Source organism: Sus scrofa, chromosome 15, assembly GCF_054392235.1.
Source record: "Sus scrofa isolate SSC_HxYL_T2T_F1_AM1 chromosome 15, Sscrofa_HxYL_maternal_Yorkshire_Landrace_v2.0, whole genome shotgun sequence".
Classification (NCBI taxonomy): Eukaryota; Metazoa; Chordata; class Mammalia; order Artiodactyla; family Suidae; genus Sus; species Sus scrofa.
The window spans coordinates 50,238,291-50,258,950 of NC_139397.1; the positions used below are offsets into that span (position 1 = coordinate 50,238,291).

A 20,660-nucleotide genomic window follows, 5' to 3' on the forward strand; every position below is an offset into this window, starting at 1 on the left:
TGAAAATCTGCTTGAAAAAGGAATCCTTATACAGTGTACATTATGCCTCTCTGGTTTGGAACAGAGCTTTTGTTCAATTGCAGTTAATAACTTCCTAGATATAAGGGCCAGTAATTGGTTTATAATTATGATGGCGCTATCACAAATCATGTTTGTTTTCTCTAAAAATCTATCTACAAGTAAATGGAGTAACTACCCCAAAAGTTGCACTAGTCCTTATCTTTCTTTTAAGTGGTCTTAGTAGCCATATTCCTCTTCTTTACATATGACACTACATTAGTGAAGGCATCTAACGAAACGCAAAAACAATTTGCTCTGTAATATATTTGTATTAAAATACAGAAAATGATTTCATAGTACTCCTCTAGCATTACGTATTGTTTTGTTTTTAGCTCTCTGCATGTGTTAAGTTCAATATGTATATAACTCTTTGGACTGGTATTTTTTACCTTGTCGGAAATATTCCAATAATCTAAAAACAGCTTGAAAACAGCTGTACCATGTGTAGAAACTCATCTACAACTAGTGCCTCCATCCTATATAAGCTAAGAGCTATCTGTTTGTATAACCCCCACCCCCTGCCCAGCCCAGCATGCACTTGTTGGAAATGTGTCCTTTTTGAAATAAATTTGATGTGGTAGGTATAATACACATTTACTCCTTCCACTGGACTCTTTCTTTATCAAATATTCATTAAAGTAAGTGCCACTTTAGTGCAACAGTGCTTAAAGATATGCTGAGATTCATGGCAGTCAGCTGTAAACAAAGGAAGCCCACAGGGGATCAAGTGTTTTCTGAAGTGGTAGAATCAGGGCATCTGGGCTTGTCTTTTTCTCCAAAAACTGAAATTTGTCAGATACCTCCCAGATGCACTAGAACCAGCCATGGTAAGAGCTGAAGTGCTCATTTTCATACAAATTTTACGACCAATGGTCATATTGGTGTTGTCTCTAGACAGACCATGTCTTCACCAATCATTGGTTCCTAATCTTTTTTTTTAATACAATGTTGATCATTAGTTTTCTACTTCTGTTAACTATTTTCTGTCTCTAAAAAATTAATTGATGGAGTAGTTTCTTCAAGGATAGCCGAGTAGAATACAAACTATTCTGCAAAGAAAGATAAGAGGCAAATTTAACGTTCCACTCTCTGAAACAAGGTGGGAAGTTTGACCATCACCAAAAACACACCTGCTTTTAACACAGACAACTCTACCCAATATTCTGTGACCATCTGGGTGGGAAGAGAATCTGAAAGAGAATGGATGTGTGTACATGTATAACTGATCACTTTGTTGTATAGCAAAAATTATCACAACCTTGTAAATCGACTATACTTCAATAAAACTTTTAAAAAATGAAAAAAAACAAAACACAGCAGCGCTTAGCATACACTCACTTAGCAGCTCTTTCTATGGCAAAGGCCAAAGGGTGTCAGGCAAAAGGAAAGCAGTACGTGGAGGGTGAGTATGGACCCCTTAATCCTACACACTAGGGCACAATGTCTTCTCTTTCCTGGACTTGGAAAGTGGCAAAAAGTCTTAAACTCCCAGAGCTCCTGAGGAGATCACCCAGACAAGCACCTCACCCAAGATCATGTCCAAGAAAATCTCAGAAGTCACTCTGCTGACATATGTCCTTGTAAAGCCTCTGCCCCATAAGACTGGCAGACCCTAGGTCTCAGGTCATGCTTGCTGGAGAATGAATGAGCATCTCTGAAACAGACCCCACTTAAGACTGATACAGAACCACAGATCCCACTGATGCCCAGCTGGCCCCAGGAAGATGCCCCTGTAGGAGCAGGGAACCAGAGTCAGGACCCCACCAGAGGGTGTGGAAAGTCAGCATGCAAGGAACAGGGGAGCAAACATCCAGTACTTAATCCACCCCTTGCCCACATGTCCCCCGGGCTGCCAACACAGAGGCCTCCCTGTCCTCTTCTGCAGGCCCAGCAGATAGGCTGGTGCAGGCAAATTTCGGCGTTGGCTGTACTTGGCCATGCTGGATGTGAGAGACATGCACGTTCCTGTGGTTGGCTGTCTGGACTCACTTGACTTTGAAGGTTTTGTGTTTTGCTAACAGCCGCTGGGGTCCTGGGTAGCCTGTTATGAAAGTCTTGGTCACTGGACCCTGGACAATCTTGAATTCTAACACCACCATGTAGAGTGTACCTGTGTCACTCTACCCTGAGCTGTCACATGTAGGGACTTGATAAAAGAAATGTTCACATGGTGAGGTACAGGGAAGCCATTCTAGCTTATGCATGAGCTAACTTGAGTTTTCTGCCAACTAGAACAATTAGCCTATTTGTGTCCTCTCAGCATACACTGTACATCATTGCAGAAGCAATGTCCACATTAAAAACACATATTGAATAAATGTACCCCTTCCTGGGATACCAACACTGGTCCTCCTTTGATGATAAGACTCCCTTCCCAAGTGCCAAGGCCACCCTGACCTGCTGTGGACATGCTGGTTTGTTTTTCTGAAAGCTCAAGGAATGTAACTGATTTGTGTGATGTTGCGTTCTAAGAAGACACAAAACTGTGTGGGAAAGCCTGCTTCTCTGGAGTAGCTCCTCAGCACTATTTCAGAGGCTATCCTCTGGCCTAGACCCCTCAGTTTGGCTTAAGTAAAACTTGTCTATTTTTATCATAGATTGTTTATTGATTCTTTTCGTCGAGAGACGCTACCTTTGAACATTCAACACGACTTATCAATTCAATGGTCAGTCATGCTTGGGTGGTGAAGTCTAGGCCAGAAGAAAAGGTCCAGAGTCTGCCCCATTATAGTGGGGGTGAGAGTTGAGTTTAAGTCACTGCATAGAGCCCTAATCACGTTATAGATTTTAATCACCCTGAGTCTCCAATTCCACTAATAACTCCTCAGGTTCCGAAAGATACCATTTACTGTACCACCTACTGAAGACCTCATCTACCTCAGCTTTTCCCAAGGCTCACCCAGCAAGGTATGCTGTTTCAAAGGTTCTCTGACAAGGAACCTCAGATTCTTTTTTTGGAAAATCTAACCAATTCCCAAACCCACTCAGCCCACAAAAGCATCCCATGGAGTCAAGAATGCTCACAGCCAATGACCTTTCACACAATCTCATTTTGAAAAGTTTCCTATTCTTCTGTTGTTTCTCTCAAGGTCCCTTTGTTCAAGGCTTCCCAACCATAAATGACTCTAGCGCACATTTCTTCAAAGTGACTGTTCTGAGCATTTAATGTGATTCAACCCAAGTGTGATCCATGAGGCCAAATCATGACAGGGATCCAATTATCACTTGACCTGATGGAGAAATCGATATTTTTTTAAATCTGTCAATGAAGTAGTTAATGTAAAAGTATTCTGAACATCCCAAAGAATGGCAGAAACTAGTATCAGGATGATTATTAGGGAACATAAGACACTGGTTGGTATCTAAATATAACTATTAAATTATTGCTCTCTACTTACAAATAATTTCTCTCCAGAAAAACAGAGTTTGCCCCAATGGTACTTCTGTAACCATAACTGGAATTGGTAGACTAATTTTCAATTGTCATCATAAAATCATTGTAACGTTAAGAGCAGCTGGAGTTCCCATTCTGGTTCAGTGGAAAAGAATCTGACTAACATCCAAGAGGATGCAGGTTTGATCCCTGGTCTCACTCAGTGGCTTAAGGATCTGGCATTGCTGTGAGCTGTGGTATAGGTCACAGATGGGGCTCAAATCCAGCATTGCTGTGGCTGTGGCATACGCTGGCAGCTGCAGTTCAGATTCAACCCCTGGCCTGGGAACTTCCATATGCCATGGGTTCAGCTGTAAAAAAAAGAAAAAAAAAAAAAAAGAGTAGTAACTGCCAGATTCCATTCTAAGCTTTTTACAGGTGCTTATTCACTGAATCCCTGTAATGCTGAGTCCAGTTAATAGCCCCTTACAAAGTTGAGGAAATAGTATGTGAGAGGAAAGCCTCACGTTCTTTAAGGCACACACACTTTTAGGGTCAGATGGGCAAACTGAACAAACTGAACCCTGATTGTTTAGCTGCCTGGAGAATGCATCAAATACATGAAACAAGGCATTTCTGCATAGCCATCCTCTCTAAAACAGAACCTCTGAGCACACAAAGATTTAAGACAAATGATTTCTAGCCTACAACACTTGTGGCCAATCTGAAAGACAGACTGGTTCTCATTCTGTGGAGTGATTTCCTAATTCAAGTACTTTTGATCATTAAGAAATGTAAAGAAGGTATTGTCTAAATTGTACTAATTTGAGCAGTCCCCATAAATATTTCAGTGTGGTGGAATTTAAAGTGTTGCATTCTTTGTAATTTAAGATTCTGCCATGACAAATGTGTCCTTCAAATTATCTTTGGTAGAAATACATTAACTATTAACATAAAAGTGGCATCAGCTAGGTAACATTGTGGCACTATGTATTTAATAACCTAAAAAAAATGACCTCAGTCAAGTATTTAACAAAGTAGCAAAATCCTTCAACAGTTTTCCATCTTATTGAGGGTCCTACAGCACCCCTAGTAGTTCTGGACCTTCTCAGAAGCATGAAGGTTGAATGTTGTACTTGTCAAGCTGCCAGGATATCAGGTTTTAAATTTAAGCCTACGGCATTCCTAGCCATACTGTCTTCCCAGATTATTATGTCCAGAGATTATCACTGCTGCAGGAGGATAGGGAGGGAGGGAGAAGGGGGGATGACGGACAGTCTTGCCTTGGGGTGGGGGGGATGGAGTGCTGGTCACCAAGAAGTGTATGGGCTCCCAAAGAAAGAGTGTTTGCCTAGGCTGCCTTCTGCCTTAGTTTTCCCTATGAGTTTGTGCAATATGCAAGTTCTCTGGACACAGTAAAATGAGAACGTAGATTTATAAAACGTGAAGGTCCCTTCAAGTTCAAAAATCTTATCATCTCTCTCTGCTCATCAGCATGACCTGAGAAAAGCTACTTGTCACTTTTTTTTTTCCAGGTAATCCTTTTCAATTTAAGAACTATTATTTTAATTAGAGAAGTCTGATGTAGTTAGCCAAAAAGTCAAACAACATTTAAACATCAGTGTTATAAAGTGTGCATCTTTTCAGATAGTTGCACACATGCATAGAAGCAACTTCGCCTTTCCCTATATTAAAGTGGGGACAAAATATATACACTATTTTGAATTTTCAACTTAATCCTTTATCATGGACATACTTTCATATAGGTAATATGGTACATGACACAACAATTTATTTAGCTATTTTAGGATGATGGATATTTAAGCTCTAACTTTTTTGCTATTAGAAAGAGGACTAAAATGAATACATATATATTACTGCAGAATGTATCAGGTTTCTAGGTTAAAATACTTAGAATTTTGATTGGTATGACCAAATTATCCCCCCCCATTTTTATCTTTTTAGGGCTGCACCTTAGACATACAGACGTTCCCAGGCTAGGAGTCGAATCTGAGCTGCAGCTGCTGGCCTCAGCAACGTGGGATCTGAGCTGCATCTGCAACCCACATCACAGTTCATAGCAATGCCGGATCTTTAACACACTGAGTGGGGCCAGGGATCAAACCCACAACCTCATGGGTACTAGCTGGGTTCATTAATGCTGAGCTACAATGGGAACTCACCCAATTTTTCTATATAACAAGAGTGTATGGACATGATGTCTCCATGCAGCTGCTAGTGTATAATATATCAATTGCACTTTCACAAATGAATTGGAGAAAAAAAACATTGTTTTTTCAATGTTATTTTCCTTATTTTGATCAATAATAAGTTTAAGGATCTTTTCCAACAGTTATCATTTATGTTAGTTCTTTCTGTAAAATACCTATTTATATTTGTTGCTCTTATTTAAGCAGGTCCTTGGCAATTTCATAATTGACTGAATGATGCTTTCTATACTGATGTATTTCTAGGATCCCATGATGGAGAGACTCTCAGGGTGGCCTTCACGATCCCTACCTCCTGGTGTTTATGTCTACATGTAGTTCCCTGTCCCTTAAGGCAGGCATGACCAGGGTCTTACTTCTAACAGAGAGAATAACATCAAAGCAATGGGCTATACATGGCTGTGTGTCCATGATTATATGATTACAAACAACACTGTCACATCGTATGGCTGGAGTCTCTCCTTCCTTGGCTTTGAGCCATGATAGGAAGCCCCACATGGCAAGGAAGCATGGCCACCTCTCAAGGAACTGAGGGTGAGCTCTGGCCAATGTCCAGCAATAGACTTAAGCTCTCAGTCTTACAACCAACTGTAAGGAATGGAATTCCGCCAGCCACCTGAGTCATCTTAGGACTGGGTCCTTCCCCAGCTGAGCTTCCAATGAGACTAAAATCCCAGCCAACATCTTGATTACAGTCTTGGGAGACTATATGCACAAGGTGTCTAACCCAGCTAAGCCATGCACAGACCCCCACTCACAGAAAACTGCAATCTTGACTGTGTGCTGTTTTAAGCTGCTGGGTTTGCAGTCTCACTGTTACACAGCAAGAGCTAGCAAACACAAACAGTGTTGAGATGGAAGATCCCTCTCCAATCTGTGCTCCACAACTCTATTTTCTAGCCCTTAACTGTTCCTTGGGGTCTGGTCCTTCAGGGAGGATAATGGCGGCAGGGAAGTGAGGACAATAGGATACAAACCTGCTATAAATGTCTTCAACATTCCAATGACTCTATTCCTCCTTAATTTGGGACAAAGAAAGAGCATTCATTAAAAGGCATAAAAATGTGGCTCAACCTTCTTATTCTGATTTTAAGGCTTCAATAAATGACACCAGATCTCTCCCTTATGTACCTTTTTTTTTTCCATCTGACAACTTTCATTTTTACATATGAAAGTGAGAAGATCCACTGTTGCTTCACCTTGCCATATAACCCTTCATGTTATTTTATACCAACTCTTTTAAAAAGCTTTTTATTGTCTATCCATCATAAATGGAAAGAAAAACACATTTTCTAGGAGCTATAAATCATACCCCAAAGTTTGGCACATCTATAGTTTTTGTACTTTTGGGTCAGAAGACCCATCATTTTTAAAAACATCCCTTCTATTTTTTGTGTTGCCACTAAAGAACACTGGGAAGGTAATTTCGTAATTGCAGTGGTAAAAGAAAGAGACTGATTAGTTCTTTTTTGTTCCATAATCCTCTTATATGATTCTTTTAAATTAAAAAAGCAGAGGGATAAAATAGCCATGAAGAGCAAAATGACAATTTTAGATTGACATATCTGAACACACTCTAATATCATTAAATTATTATCACTAGAAGAAAAAAAAAAGCCAACACCCCAGATAGCTTACTTTGTATACAAAGAGAAACAATTATGAAAAAGAAACACAAATGAGGCAAATAAGCTGGGCAAAAGAATGACTTGGATATAGGGTTTCAAAGCTAACTGTTCTGACAAGTTCTAGTTTAGGGATGTGAACAAATAAATAATGCACAGTGAGCTGAAAGAATCATTACTGATACATTCCATAGGTCACCTCTCTCCTAAGAGTCTTTTCACAAAACATCTTCAGCACATTATTTTGACACACACACACAAAAAAATGGACAGAATCAAGTATGTAAGAACAGCTGTTTTTTCACTGAAGAAACAGTGAGTGTATAAGGAAGTACAAAGAGAGTTTGACAGCTTCAAAAGTGTCTTTTAATTCTCTAAATTTTAAAAATCAATGAGTGATTCCAAAGGCAAATAGTTTGCATCTATTAACCCCAAGCTCTCAATACACCCCACTCCCTCTCCTGTGTAGCACTGGGAACTGTCTAGTCACTTATGATGGAGCATGATATTGTGCGAAAATAGAATGTATACATGTATGTGTAACTGGGTCACCATGCTGTATAGTAGGAAAAAAGAAGTTGTATTGGGGAAATAAAAATTTTTTAAAAATCATAAAAAATAAAAAAATCCTTAAAAAAATAAAAATCTGAGTGAGAATGATTGAAACAAATGGAAACAAATTCAGCAAACAATGTGTTTAAGAAGATCCTAAACTTATAGAAGTTCCAACCTTATGACAAATGGCCATGAAACATGGTAAGTGGCAAAGAAATGTAGATGAAGGAAAGATTAGGTGACTGACCTGGGAGAGGTGACTAAAAGTGGACTCAGGCTTTAGGTAGGTTTGAGAGAAATGGCATCAACGTGCATTTCAGGATGTGCGTTAAACTGGTTCAGTTGAAGCTGGCATCACCAGCAAAAACATAGAGAAATAGCGAGAAAGAGACAAGAGCCAGATTATGAAATGCTCTGAAAGTTAGTTTGGGGAAAACATGCTGTATTCCGTAGAAGTATGTACAGTACTTAAGATGCTAACACACATCACCAGTAAATTCAAAAGAGCTTTTTTTTCTACCCAATGTTCTGTATTACATTCTCAGAGGTCATTGCAACAAAACATGACCGTAACAGCTATGATCCTGTAACTTGGAAAAAAAGAGTTTAAAAATAAAATGTATTTTTTCCAAGAAATAGATTCCCAGTCCCAGTCCAAACAAGGGTAGGGTCTGACCCACTGATTGTGTGAGGAAAGGAGAAGGACAGGCCTTAAAAAGAGATCTATTTTCATATTTCAGGAAATAGTCTCAGGACAGTAGTTTCTACACTTTCCCATTTGGTGTTTTAGCTTTAAGGATCCATGGAAGAATTTCTGAAGAGGATTCCACTAAGCATTGATATTTGCAGGTTCATCTAAGAGGACCGGACAGTTAACCTGGTCCTCACTGTGCTTAAAAGAAAAGGGAAGTGGGAGGCATCTGGATGTGTGTCCTGAGACCAGTTCTCACTCATCCTAGTTCCTTTCTCTTCCTTCCTTGGAGAAGCTAAAGGAAGAGTCTACCTCGTATGAGAACTCCTCCCCATTATCTACATGAACTTTCATGTCTCTGATAGTGTGATATGTGTATAAACACTAATCAAGTCCAGTGATTTTTAGTTTTGTTTTAGATGAATGAAAGTTCCATGAGGGGCAGATTCCAAGAGAATCCAGAGACAGATTCCAAGTCTTCATAGTTAAAGGGAGGAAGTGACAAGTGCACCTCAACTCCAGTGATGCTGACACGAGTGCCACTAGCAGCCACCTCCTTTAACTCTGCAAGTGAGCAGAATGAAGACCATAATCCTACTGAAGGCAAGACTTCCCAATCTGGCTCCCAGGTCTTCATGGCAGAGCATTAGAACAGACCAGAAACCTATTTCCCTCAAATAGCAGCAGCTCCACCTAGATGCTTACATGCATCAATAAATAAAAGAATTCTTCCTAATACTAATGAGATGATGTTACTCACTTTTCTCTTGATATTATCCACATTTTCTTTAAAGTATTAGGATTTACATTTTTATTATTTTTATTTATTTATTTATTTATTTTGCCATTTCTTGGGCCATTCCTAAGGCATATGGAGGTTCCCAGGCTAGGGGTCGAATCGGAGCTGTAGCTCACCGGCCTACACCACAGCCACAGCAACCCGGGATCTGAGCCGCGTCTGTGACCTACACCACAGCTCATGGCAATGCCAGATCTTCAACCCACTGAGTAAGGCCAAGGAAGGAACCTGCAACCTCATGGTTCCCAGTCGGATTCATTAACCACTGAGCCATGACAGGAATTCCAGAATTTACGTTTTTAAAATGTCATTTTGTTTAAGATGAACCTCACCTACTGAACAGGTAGGTAGCCTGCAGATAACCTGCCACATTTCCAGAGTCAGAGCCACAAAACAAAAAGAAAGTTCTAATGGCTGGGTTTGTTTTAAGCTGCTCACAATGATTATATTTTGTAAAGAAAGGAGAATGAGAGTGAGGCAGAACAAGGAAGCCAAGATTGATGCTGAAGAAATTTACATTTCTAGTGCATCAAGGGAAGTATCTGCTCAGTTTTGTTAATTTCTTGGAAAACTGCGACCCTTCCTATGTTGTCAGGGTCCCTCCTGTGTTATGTATGAAGTGTCAATCACACCCTGCAAGTCTTAACTATCCACAGCTGGATTATACATCAAAGTACATCACTTTTTTCTAACCATAAAAAAAGTCTGAAACAAGGAGACAAAAATTGTTGATGGCCTCTGAACATGCTCTGTAGTCCATTCTCTGAAAGAAAGGGAAGACCCTCAGGCCCAGGAGAAGCCATTTTCCTAAGAAGGAGCTGTGTTTAACTTCCTGTAACTCTAAAGATTACCCACTTGCATAAAAGATCTGGAGTGTTGATTATCAATTTTCTGATAGAAAATGGCAGTGAAAATTCACTCAGAGAGTCCTCAGGTTTTAAGAACCACAGTCAGGTCAAGGGTGAGGATTTTCTAGGAACAGCAACAGTGAGAGACCACCATGTTATTGCGCGTGAACATAAACTTCACGTAGAAAATTATTCACTTGCAAAAGATGAATAAAGGCACTTTCACTTAAAAACCAGAGGAGAAGTAAGTGCCTTTCTGTGAATAAAGGCAGAGAGATTCACCAAGCATCTGGAAAAGGACTGCTTAGAATTCACAATTAATTTCAAAGGATATTTATTCATTAGAGATCACTCCCCAAACAATTCTAATTTTAATCTGACACTTAGCTCTTCCTTACCTAACATTAATCATATCAGGGTATACTAAACAGTAAAAGAACAAAATAAAATAATTCATTCATACAGTATTTTTATGTGAAAGAGTACAATTACCCCTTGAAGTTTTCCATAACATAAACACTATGGACAAGGGGCTTAAATCTCATCTTTGTTGTAAAACCATTTAAAAAAAAAAAAAAGATTAAACAGCATAGAATGATGAACACTGATAACGGAGGTACTAATGATAAAGACATCTTCTGAAATACCTGCACCTTTTCTTAATATAGTATATTCATCATAAAATCAGTGTGGGCTAATGAGTCTATGATATCTCAGTGAATAGGTTTTTAGATTTTGAGGCGTCTTTTTGAAAAGGAGCTTACATAGATAGATAGACAGACAGACAGATATTCAGGTATTCAGATTTTTAACAATGGTACCCAAAACCACTACTGAGACTCACTTGTGGGAGAAGCCTTGGAATTTGCATTCATTTAAACAATACCTCAAGTGGTCCTTATGCATACAAAGTTTGCGAAAGATGATTTAAAAACTCTACATCAAGGTCACAATGCCAACATTTACAATGATAAAGGCCACAAGTTTAGAACAAAAAAACACATACATTGTGGGGATGCTTGATGTCCTCAAAAACTGCTCTGACTTCACTAGGACTCAGGTGGCTTAAAATTATCTGGATAATTCAGGCAGGAAGTTGGATTTACCTTTATAATAACATGTCATGTGAGTTTTTCTTGGGTTTTATTGACATTAAGGGTCTCCAAAATACATAAGACCTAAAAATAAATTAATAAAAGTTACTTAGGATTAGGCTAATATTTTATGTAATTTAAATCCCAGGTTATAATAATATCCTAAAGTGATTCACTGGCAAAAAAAAAAAAAAACAAAAAAAAAAAACTGGGAAGTAGTACCAACTTGACTCTTTTACTTTTTTAGTTCCCTTGATCTCATGTTAATAGCAAGGATAAATTTTAAACCACAAAGCATTATTCATGACTTATAGCTTTATGGACAATGGAGGCAAAATCACATTAAGATTATAAGCATAAAGATGGAGGCATCCCTTTTATTCTGCTTATATTTGGAGAGAATGACAATACTGTAATATCCCTTTGCCTTTTATAGCTTTCTCTGAGCTAAAAGTAGTGCAAGATAAAGCAGGAAGATTTCAACCAATAAATTGCAAAATGCATTAGAAGCATAGAAGATACAGAAGTTACTTTTAATAGCTGTTCACACCTGCATTTTTTTTATTCACCAAAAAACTTTTAGCAAGAGAGACAGTTGCAAAAGATACACACTGAGGGTCAAAGTAATAGTGACACTAAATCAAGTTAATTTGTTGAAACTTTGTTCCTAAGTAGAACGTTTCCAACATATTCAGAAGTAGGTGTGGTTAAATGAGATGGTGTGCCCAGCAGAGAATGAAATCTCACCCATTTGGGGCAGAGATGTTTCAGAATAGGTACAGACCATGCAACCTCCCCAGAGCACTGGCCACATCTCCTCTCCCCCAAATTAGCAGCCGATATCAGTGGTTTAAGGAAATGGCATCTAAACTCAAAAACAAAACAAAAAGAAAAAAATGTTTCATACTCTGCATCCAAAGAGGTTGATCTGGCTTGGGGCAGGGGTGGGGGTGAGGACGGGCAGGAGATACTGTAAGTTGTGTAGTTTCCATAAAGCTCCTATGGTCAGTCAGTTTTAACCATTCAGTGAACCAAGTTTCTTCCACTCTTTTTTTTATATAATGGGAATTTTAATTCTACTTGAGTACTAGGAGCTAAATTCCACCCTATATATAGACATTAATTAGTCAAAGGTTATTCAAGGTCATCTTAACATCACTGTAAAAGAGACAGTATTTCCTTGCACTTAGGCAAATACCTACATAGAACTATCAGATTTTCATTCACATAGTTTGTTCTGAAATGGAGACAAGTGAGCTAAGTCCAGGAGCCATGAAATTGAAAGCAAGCTCAAAAGGGTTGATTTTCTTTAGGACTAATTATTTTCACCCCAGCCAAAGTATCTATGCCAGGTGGCATATCCGAGCCCCTTCTCCCATTTCAAACACTTGTGTCTCGTTGCCATGGTGGAACTGGTTTGAATCTATCAGTTACCATTGCTTGTCCAGGTATTCAACTTCTTACTCCAGTGACACAGGGGCCAACAGGCTTTTAAAGATCAGAGAACCCAAAGGTACAAATACTGTAGGCTGTAGAATATCTATACCTTTACTCAGATGTCTTCTTCTGATTCATAAGCTAAACAAATAAAATTATAAGACAGCATAGCTTTGTTATCTATTCTGAGCAAGATACTATAGCTTCTTAAATCTAAAGAGAAATGAATATCAGAAGAGACATAAAAAAGGCTAAAGGGAAAGCGAAGTTGAAATCACATGTATTCAAGTCATAGGGGCTTGTTTTCACTATGAACTCAGCAGAACACCTACCAGAGGCCTGATTAGAATTCAGTAGAGCACAGGGTGTTTAATATGCCATTTGCATTTTGACAGTTTAGAAATGCATACACTGGATTTGCTGTATCCTCTGCAAAGAGTGCTAACCTGCCACTGAGCCTTTGTTTATCTATTTCTTAAAGGAAGCGGAACCACTTTCTTGACATTTTCAAAGCTCTGTTGGTGTTTGTTGGAGACAATAAACTGGAGACTAAGGAAGCATTGCCCCCAGGAGGAGCTGCTTTTGCATGTAGGAATTTTCATGCACTGTAGCTGTGTCTGTCTCCTCCTCAAGCAGCACTGGCCAACTGAAAGCCAATATAAAAATAGTGATTCACTTTCCTCCAGGGCCTGCATGAGCAGAGACACCTGAGACCTGGAAGAGGGGGTACATTCTCCCACCAAGTGACTACCTGCTATTTGCTCCTCCTTTGTTCCATGAGACCTCACTCTCCTACTATTCAAGTTTACAAAACAGGTCACTTAGAAAGAAAGCAAGCCTCCCCTTTACTTGCCTTTTTAAAACTTAAAATTTCCAAGCAAGAATTATGTAGGTGCTCCAGAAGCACTAGAGCTATTGGCTGAACAGTTCTGAATTAGAAAAAAAAAAAAAAAAAGCAAGGGGGGGGGGGAAGAGAAGAAGAAGAAGGAAAATCCCCTTGACAACTCAACAAAAAATAGTCATGATTCTCTAAGCAAATCAGGAATGCAGAAATATTAACTTCCTTTCAGATGGCTCACCTTTTCCGTATGATGGATCAGGGGTTTCCCATGAAAGCATCTTATTCTCAGGAGCAGCTATCTTCCACAGGAGACAGTGCATATCTACATATATAGGCAGTGGTCCAGCCATAAGGATCAGAGCCAGCAAATGAGAGGTCTTAATATCCTTCCTGGTGATAAGAATTGCCCTAATTCATATAGAAGCACACATGTTTGGGAAATCTGCTCTCTCCCTCACTTGCCCACCCTTCTCTCCTTGCAGTGTTTCTGTGGAAATCTGGCAAGGCATGCTTAGATCTCTTTGCTGGGTGGGTCAGTGAATTTTAGACTCATGGATTTTGATAAACACTCCACCTCCCTCTCTGAGGCTTCCACAAGACCCAAGGGCTACTATTCTATGCGCCTCTTTTTAGGACTCCTTCTGAATAATGTCAGTAAATGACTGCATTCTACTTGCTGCACAAACGGCAAGCCACAATTCAGAAGCAAACTTTGTCCAAAGAGCCAGTCGATCAGCCCAGGATAAAGGGCGCGAATCGGAGTGTTCATGGAATCAATGATTCCACCCACTTACTAGATGAAAACAGTAGACAGGCTTTCAAACCTTCTTCCCTCTGGGGTAGTCCCTGTGAGTGAGCTGCTTTTGAGAAGGTATGCATGCTTGAGACTCAACCTTTATGACAGCGTTAAAAATGCAAAAGAAAGAGTATCACAAGGGAATCCGGGGTTCCCACAACGTTGTACTGACACCTCAAGCACAATCACCAACAGCTAATGACCCGGGTACTGATGGTGCGCCTTTCTAATGGCCGCACCTGCAGCCGCCTCCAACCTCTCACGACTCGCAAACAGGTCACGAATTCCGCCCCACGCAGCAAAAACTCTCCGCTCTTCTTCGCTACAGCGGGACCCTCCACCTGGCCTCACTGGAGCTCGGTTCTCGCGGCGGTGGCCGGCGCTGCCCCCAGCGCTGCCTGCACCTCGTAGGGAAAGACCCGCTGTGGGCCAGCTGCGGCCCGGGCGCGCCCCTGGCAAAGGCCCGACCTTGGCCACCTGGCCTTGCTCGCCAAGGGGACTGCGACCCTGCCCCAGTTGCCAGTGCACTCGCAGGGCAACTCTGGCGCTGGCATCACCAGCCGCCTCCATGCTCCCACGCGGCCACTTGCGCTCGCACTTGACCCACCGGGCTGCGAGGATACGCGGTCCCCGCCCCGCTGGGGTTGAAGAGGGGCCGCGTACACCCACCGCAGCCTCCACCAGGCAATAGCGCAATTTGCGCGACCCTCCGGGCCCTCCACCGACACACACACACACACACACACACACACACACACACACACACACACAGCCTACTCTCGAACCGTGCACGCCAAGGGCCTGGAACCCTGGAATCCACTTTTGGCTTCTACAGCCGGGATCTGGGAGCCCCCCCCCCCACCTCCGGGCGCTGGAGGCTCTGTCCACCACATGGCTGACCCTCCAGGGAGCCCAGGACTTTGCACCCCTTGTCAGGTTGGCCAGGGATCTGCCAGAGCAGCACCCGCCCCCGCCCAGCGGCTTGGCCCACCCGCGAGGGGGCGGTATCCGCTGGGCACACACGTGTGCGGATTACTAAGCAGCCCAGGCGGGGCCGCGGGCTCCACGCAGCAACCCCTGCTAACTGCGGGGGAACGGAGCTTGGAGCGCGCGGAACCACGGGGAAAGGAGAGTGAGTTCAGAAGCCGAGCTGTCCGCCTAGAACCTGCTGGGCTTTGAGCGCAGGGGAGAGGGCGGGAAGTTGTGCGGAGTTGCGTAGCAGGTGTTTCCTCTCCGAGCAGGGGCCTGGCGGTAAAAGCCCGACCTCCAACACACACGCACACACCTCCAGGGTCAGCCCTCTTTGCCCTAGACTCTTCCTGCTTCGCCCTCGGATCCCAGCCAGTCCAGCGCGCCCGAAGGCCGCTGCCCGCCTGCCTAGCCCCGCTGTGCACCTCCGAACGCTCTAGCAGCGGCGCCCAAGGCAGGGCAGCCGGTCGGAGCCAGGCAGGTGGGTGGAGGGTCGGTATCTGCGGGAAGCTCCCCAAGCTAGAGCGATCCTGACTCCGGTAACTAACCCAGCGTTTGCGCTCCCTGGGATCAGGGGCGCATTCCCACAGACACCCCTTTGTGAGGGCCAGTGCCTGCGTGGAGGGGCTGGTGCGGAGCTGTGGGCTCTCAACCAGCCCCAGATGCCGGCGAAGAAGGGCAACGGCGAGGGAAGCCCGTTCTGCCCTTCTCTCCAGTTCTCCCCAGGCCAGGCCCATCTGGAGTTTCCTACGGAACCAGAGACAGTCCTCCTTCGCCTTGTCAATCACCCTTGAATCTGGAACACTGAATAGAAAATGGGCGGAAAAAAAGATGGAAGAATCTAGAGAGAAAAGGGGAGTTTGATGTGGGGAAAGAGCAAATAGCCATTAAAAAAAAAAAAAAAAGAATGATTGGACTCCATCCTTTAAAAAGGAAAAGAAAAACAATCTGTATAGATTCAGAGATTTCCAGGAGTGCGACGCTGTGTGTTGACGTGGGGCCGGGGGGGGGGGGGAGTATCGGAGGAGGCTAAAATGAGGAAATGGGGGCAGATACTTTCCAATGTGAAAATCAATCAATATGCCCTCTCTCCTTTGCCCCCCTCCTTCTTTCTCTCTCTGAATCAACGGGGACCTTGTTTTCTCTCCCAGAGAATAGACAAGTGGAGGAGTCAGTGCCAGCCCCAGGGTTGCAGCCTGTAGGCTACTTAGGGGAAAACATTCCCTAACTCGTTTCAAGGAGAACCCCAAGTTCAAGGAGCTCCAAGCCGAGGAGCGATCCGGGGACACTCCTCCCCTCGACCAGGGGTGGCAGGGCGGAAGAACCCCGTGGTCAAGCCACTATCTCTGAGGTGGAACACGGTCCGGGTCTCCCTGCTCCCTTCACGCGCCTTGCCTGCTCCTTCCAACTTGCAAGGAGCAAAGTCCGGGGAGTGGAAGGTGGGGGCGGCCTCGCCGAGGTGGCTCCCCATCACTCCCGAGTACGTGGGAGGGAGGAGGAGGAAGGTGTGCGGGCCCAGCCAACAAGCGGGTTTGCCCGTGGCACCCAAACCTCTAGACAGCCAGAACTTGCCAGGCCGCCTTGGCCCGGGCCACTTTCCCAGCCACTCCGGGTCCGGGAAGAAAGTCCCGGGAACCACCCCAGCCACCCCTAACCGTTGTGCCCATATCTCGAAAAAAGCAACGCCGCCCGCCACCGCGCAGTTTGAGCCCAACTCGGCTTTGGCTCCTTTCTCCCTCATAACCCACAGCCCGGAGGAAAGAGACATTTCGTTTTAGCCCAAGTGAGGGGGAAGGAAAGGCGGGGGTGGGGCGGCGGAGACGAGGGTGGGCAGAATGCGAAGGAAACTGGCTCCCGGCATCGCGTTCCCGGGCGTCCGCGATGGAGAGCCAGTGGCAGAGGCCGGCGACTCGGTATTCTGCCCTCCTCCAAACGGACGCTTGGTTCGCAAACGGGGCCTCGGAGGGTTCGCCCATCTCCCCCAGCAGCCGGCGAACCTGCCTTACCCTTCGCTGCAGTAAGGAGCCCCGCGCACAGGACCAGCAGCACCAGAAGCAGGAGCAGCGACGCGAATTTCCTCCACGCAGTCATGTCTGCAGATATTCCACACGCACACGACACCGATGGCTCTTCTCAGATGTGCCGGGCTCCTCCGAGGAGCGGCAGGGCTATGAACAGAGCCAAATAATCACCAGAGGGCAAGGCGAGCGGGGGAGAGATCCCGGTCCACAGACCAGCCGCGCATCCGACGCCTCCTGCAGGTCTGGGCGCCCGGCTCGCTTCGCTCTCATAGCATCGGGTCCCGAACCACTGCAGGGCTGAGCCACTCCGAGCGCCGACACTGGACTGTCGGGCCGGGGCCGGGGCTGGGGATGAGAGCCCGCCGAGCTGGGCAGGAAGGCACCAAGGCGGCGAGGCTGCGGGAGGGGCGAGGCGGGGAGAGGAGCGCGCGCAGCCAGGAGAAACCCGGAGCGGAGGCAGCCGGAGAGCGAGCCAGCGAGTGGGAGCTGCGGGAGGGAGGGGGCGCGGGGGGGAGGAGAGCCAGTCTAGAGAGGGAAGGCGGAGAGCGCAGAAGACAGGCTGCTAGAGGCACAAGGAGCCGCTGCCGTAGCGGCTGGACTCAACCATCCCTACCCACAGAGAGGGGAAGGAGGCTGGGACGGCGCAATCCCAGACAGAGCCCAGCCTCGGGCCCTGGGCTCCCCGCGCCGCACCGCGCTGCGCTCCCTCCGGCCTCCGGCGCAGCCGCGCACAGGCTGGGGAAGGAGAGAGACTTGTTGGGCGCTGGGGCGGGGGACACCCACGCCACACACCCAGGAGAGGCGACGCCACCGGGCAACTCTGTGAACTGGAGAAATGCTGCGAGGGCAGGGGCTGGCCTCCATCTGCCCATCGCTCCCCATAGTTGGCCAGAGAGAAGCCCCCTGCTTTAAGTTGGAAAAGAAACGCAGTTGGAAAGCCGGCCACGAAGGCTCTAACTCCAAGGCAGAAAAATAAACATTCCTGTATTTTATTTAGAGATCATCTTTGGCAAGATGACAGTTTGCAAGAAGATAACGATTTTCCTCTGTCCTGACTTAGGGTTAATCACACACAAACCTAGGTTCAGGTTAAATTCAAAATTAGGAAGGGTGTCTAGACTTGATCGTGCGGTCTGGTGGTGGGAGATGGCACGTTGGCACACCTTCAGGTGAAATCCTATATAAAACTGAATGGGTTGGGTAGGGACTTGAAGGGAAAACAGCTTCTTTATGAGTCTGCAAAGGATGAACAGAGCACAGACAGAACAGAGCTCTGGAACCTTGGTGGCTGATAGAATGAACCAGATTTCACCCAGCTCCCCAGAGAGAGAAGGTGTTCCTGCAAGATTCAGGGATCCTTTAGGGGAAGGTTCATAGAAAAATAGAACCATAGCCAAAGGCTAGTCCCTACAAAGGAACATTTGAGGGATTCACCGTTCTTGACCAAAAATGGTTAGATAACTCTATTATAGGATTGGAGGAAGCAGAACATACAAACATTGAAGGAACTCACATCTTAGGAGAAGCTTATGTTCTGTGTCCAGAAGCATTCTAGCACACCAAAAGCTGTGTCACCCACATTGCTGGGTGATTTGTGTGGAGTGAAAAGCCTGCTGTTGGCAATGGGTCATGTTCTTCGCTCCACCTGCATTTTGTTGGTGAGCCTTCAAGACTAAATAGGATGAAGAAAATTCATAACGTTTTAGACCCCACCTTCTTTTTTTAGATTCTCCTTGTCCCCATGGTCTCTAGACTACATAAGAATGACTTATGTGAATCCAGGAAATGCAGGGCTATAATCTTGAAATTTAAGCACCAAAGCATGGTTGCCTACATCCCCTGACAGCCTACCTGGAACAACTGGAACCTCCATCAGAAGTCTTCTTGCTCTCACAGAGAGATGAGCATCTAAGGGGGAGGAGGCAAACAAATCTGTTCCCCTGAAAGTTGCTGCCCTAGATATTACTGAGCTTTCCTACTTGCTGGGTCATCTTTTGCCCAGGCATCCCTGGGGGGGAGACTAGAAGACAGAATGGCTCAACCACTGGGGACTTCTCAGTAGAATCCATGGATTCTCTTCTTTAGGCTGAACTAGACATAGAGAGAGGAGGGTTACCCCCTCCGGAGTGATAAATTGGACCCTAGATAGTACATATAACTCAGCAAGTGAACATAAATGCTTCTGAAGACCCATTAAGTGCTCCATTTCAAGCTCCTCATCAGAGATAAAAATTTTTTTTTATCTCTTTGGGGAAAGAAAGAGCTGACTTCTTGAGAAACGGTGCCTTGTCTTTGCACTGCTCTTCCTAATGACTCGTGTCACCAAGAAGGATTTCTGCCATTAAAAAACGTTTCCAAAATCTAACCATCCTGGGCTAGGTCTCACAGATGATTTTGACTTTATCAGCATCCAGATCAGCAATGTTGAATGTCACCTGTGAAACTGAATACCCTCACGCTTAATTGTGACCAGCTACATAGGCTGTAGGCTGAACGTCACCTTTCTTGGGTACTGCTTAAAGTCTTTCAGGCCACCTCCTTTCTCTGGGGTGCAGAACATCTATCTGATCCCCATTCTTCCAGAAAGAATGATCCCGACAGCCACTAACTGCCCATTTCTGCTGTGATTTACATGGGGTGTTTTCTTTGGTCAGATGACACATCAGAGAGTCACAATGATTCGTGCCAAATTTCTGATCTTAAGTATGAAGACGGTGGTAGAAGGCTGTCAAATAAGAGAGGCTGCTTTTGTAATATGTTTGTATGTGTGTGTTAATATTAAGATATTTTTCCCCCCAAGATCTCAAGACCAGGTTTCATTAGGGAGGCAACTGTGGGGTTCTGCTGCCACCTAGTGTCAAGCTTTTCTGGTTGGGCTTTTGCAGAGCAATCCATGGTCTTCTCTTATCTAATCTGAGGTTCCCCACTCCAGTTGTGAGTACCCCTCCAGGACACACCTGGGCTCGTCCTGTAATTAGGCTGTAGATGAAGCTTATTATTAGGTTCCTAGAGGCTTTTTCCCCCTTTGATTTTTAAATGACTGCAAAAGCCTTGATATATATCATGACTCCAAAGCCAGTTACTTAGAGCAGTATTAACCAAATGGGATTAGAATAAGTGAAGTCCTGTAGGGAATTCACATCAGGCAGCTTTGTGACCACTTCTCCATGTTGGCCTGTGGTGCCTGGGACACTGTATTTAGGCACTGGTTTCATTGGTTGGTTGGTTGGTTGGTTTTCCTCCATCTCATATCCTAGGCACTTTGCTGTCCACAGTCCCAAGATTCTGGCTGAATAGCACTAGAAATGTTACTGGCACCCAGG

General features: G+C 44.4%; 2 protein-coding genes across 3 annotated transcripts in view; both read right to left on the reverse strand.

Annotated features, from left to right (window-relative positions):
- Window positions 1–17,664, reverse strand: part of CSMD1 (CUB and Sushi multiple domains 1) — a 1,878,204-nt gene extending 1,860,540 nt beyond the window's left edge. For both annotated transcript variants that reach the window (XM_084999785.1, XM_021075826.2), the window contains exon 1: window positions 17,323–17,664. In XM_084999785.1, coding sequence (XP_084855911.1) covers window positions 17,323–17,407 — 85 coding nt within the window. In that variant the 5' untranslated portion in view covers window positions 17,408–17,664. The remainder of the gene's footprint in view (window positions 1–17,322) is intronic.
- Window positions 9,780–15,000, reverse strand: LOC146395834 (uncharacterized). Its single transcript, XM_084999817.1, has 2 exons — window positions 13,790–15,000; window positions 9,780–11,357 (listed from the first exon to the last, which is right to left on the reverse strand). The coding sequence occupies exon 1, from the start codon at window positions 14,915–14,917 to the stop codon at window positions 14,543–14,545; it is 375 nt and encodes a 124-aa protein (XP_084855943.1). The 5' UTR covers window positions 14,918–15,000; the 3' UTR covers window positions 9,780–11,357; window positions 13,790–14,542.
- Window positions 17,665–20,660: the final 2,996 nt, after the last annotated feature.

Bases quoted from the DNA above. Each gene is read 5' to 3' on its own strand.
- LOC146395834 (XM_084999817.1), bottom strand. From the start codon at position 14,917: ATGGAGGCGGCTGGTGATGCCAGCGCCAGAGTTGCCCTGCGAGTGCAC.